Source organism: Corylus avellana, chromosome 1, assembly GCF_965113065.1.
Source record: "Corylus avellana chromosome 1, dhCorAvel1.hap1.2, whole genome shotgun sequence".
Lineage (NCBI taxonomy): Eukaryota > Viridiplantae > Streptophyta > Magnoliopsida > Fagales > Betulaceae > Corylus > Corylus avellana.
In genome coordinates this window covers 37,063,480-37,065,465 of record NC_142490.1, presented here as the reverse complement: position 1 = coordinate 37,065,465, position 1,986 = coordinate 37,063,480, and the positions used below count along the sequence as shown (strand labels likewise).

The following is a 1,986-nucleotide window of genomic DNA, read 5'->3' as shown; positions in this document are numbered from 1 at the left end:
ATGTGCTACGTCCAGAGATGCATGGTTATTCTGGAAACCAAGTTCAACTCTCAAGCCAAGGCTCTCACTATGAATGTGCACTGTCAGCTAGATAACCTCAAAAAAGGTAACTCTTCCATTGCTGATCACTTCCAAAAATTTCAGCAACTTAGGGATGCACTCGCTTCTATGGATCAACCATTGAAAGACCTTGAGCTGATCTCCTTTCTTCTCTCTAGCCTTGGACCAGAATATGATTCATTTGTGACCTCTGTCCAAACACGTGTTGATACTATGTCAATTGAAGCACTTTATGGTCATCTGCTTGCATATGAATTGCAGTTGGACCAACATCATCCGACCCTTGATCTCTTAGTTGTTGGTGCTAATGTTGCATTCGAGGGGTCCTACTTTCGTGGTGAACGTGGTGGTCATGGTGGATATTCCCATGGAAATTCTTCCTGCCGTGCCTCTATCAGCAACTATCCCTCCAAATTCAACCATGGCAAGGGGCATGGGTCTTACCGTGGGCACTTTTCTAGTGGATCCCACAGTGGCTCCTTCTCTCGATTGATATGCCAGGTTTGCCAAAACCCAGGCCATGGTGCTCTTGACTGTTATCGTAGGTTTGATTCAGCGATTGCATAGGACTCTGACTCTCGAACGAATGCCTACTACTCCTCTGCGTCTAATGGACTTGATTTGAACTAGTACCATGACTCCAGTGCCACACATCACCTTACCTCAGATCTGGAAAATCTCAACCTTCGTGCTAAACCATACACTGGATCTTATCAGGGCAAAATAGGCAATGGTAAAAGGCCTCTCAATACATTGCATTGGTCACACCCATATTTCCTCTCCATACCTTCCTTTCAAGTTATATGATGTTTTGCATGTACCTCAAATTTCAAAAAATTTGTTATCTGTCCATAAATTCACCAAAGATACTGACACTTTGTTTGAATTTCATCCTTACTATTTTCTCTTGAAGGACCGAGCTGCAGGAAAGGTGTTGTTCTGAGGCCCGAATAAGGATGGGCTGTATCATTTTCTTCCACATGCTAATAAATCATCGATGTATCCTTTGATCGGTGAACATGTCTCCAGCCCACAGTGGTACTCCCGTTTAAGTCATTCGGCCTTGAAGGTTGTCCACAAGGTGTTATCTTCCTTTCAGCTACCCTTTAATTCCAGTCCTATTCATCCACTCTGTCATGCTTGTTTGTCATCCAAGAGCAAACAACTTCGGTTTGCTGCCTCCCAATCACAAAACCACGTGCCCTTTAGAACTAGTTTTTACAGATGTGTGGGGACCAACCCCAGTTTGTGCTAGATCTGGTTCAAAGTGTTATGTTTCCTCTTTGGATTCATTTAGCAAATATACGTGGTTGTATCCAATTCATAATAAAATTGATGTCACAAGTATTTTTATTCGTTTCAAATCTTATGTGGAATGTTTCTTTGGACTCAAAATAAAAGCAATTCAATCTGATTGGGGGGATGAATATCGCCCTTTAACAAAATTACTTCAATCTCATGGCATTTCACATCGTGTCTCTTGTCCACACACGCACCAACAAAATGGTACAGTTGAGCGTAAACACCGTCACATTGTCGAAACTGGGCTTGCTTTATTGTCTCATGCCAACATGCCCGTTCATTTCTGGGACGATGCATTTTCTACTACATGCTATTTAATTAATCGCATGCCTACTGTAACACTCAAAAATAAATCTCCATTTAAAGTCCTTTTCAAATGTAATCCTGATTACAAGTTTCTACGTATTTTTGGTTGTGCTTGTTAGCCAAACTTACATCCATACAATGCAAACAAATTCCAAGCTCGTTCGTCTCAATGTTTATTTTTAGGATATAGTCCTCCCCATAAAGGATACAAATGTCTTAATCTTGACACTGAAAGATTATATATTTCAAGGGATGTAATTTTTTATGAGTCTTTATTTCCTCTATCTCTCGTTCAATCTACACCCTCACAACCCATCA

The 1,986-nt window shown here is 41.0% G+C and overlaps 1 protein-coding gene across 1 annotated transcript; it reads left to right on the top strand.

Moving 5' to 3' along the window:
- Positions 1-627, top strand: LOC148589791 (uncharacterized). The gene has a single exon (XM_088515066.1). It carries the CDS (start codon positions 1-3, stop codon positions 625-627), a length of 627 nt encoding a protein of 208 aa, XP_088371192.1.
- Positions 628-1,986: the final 1,359 nt, after the last annotated feature.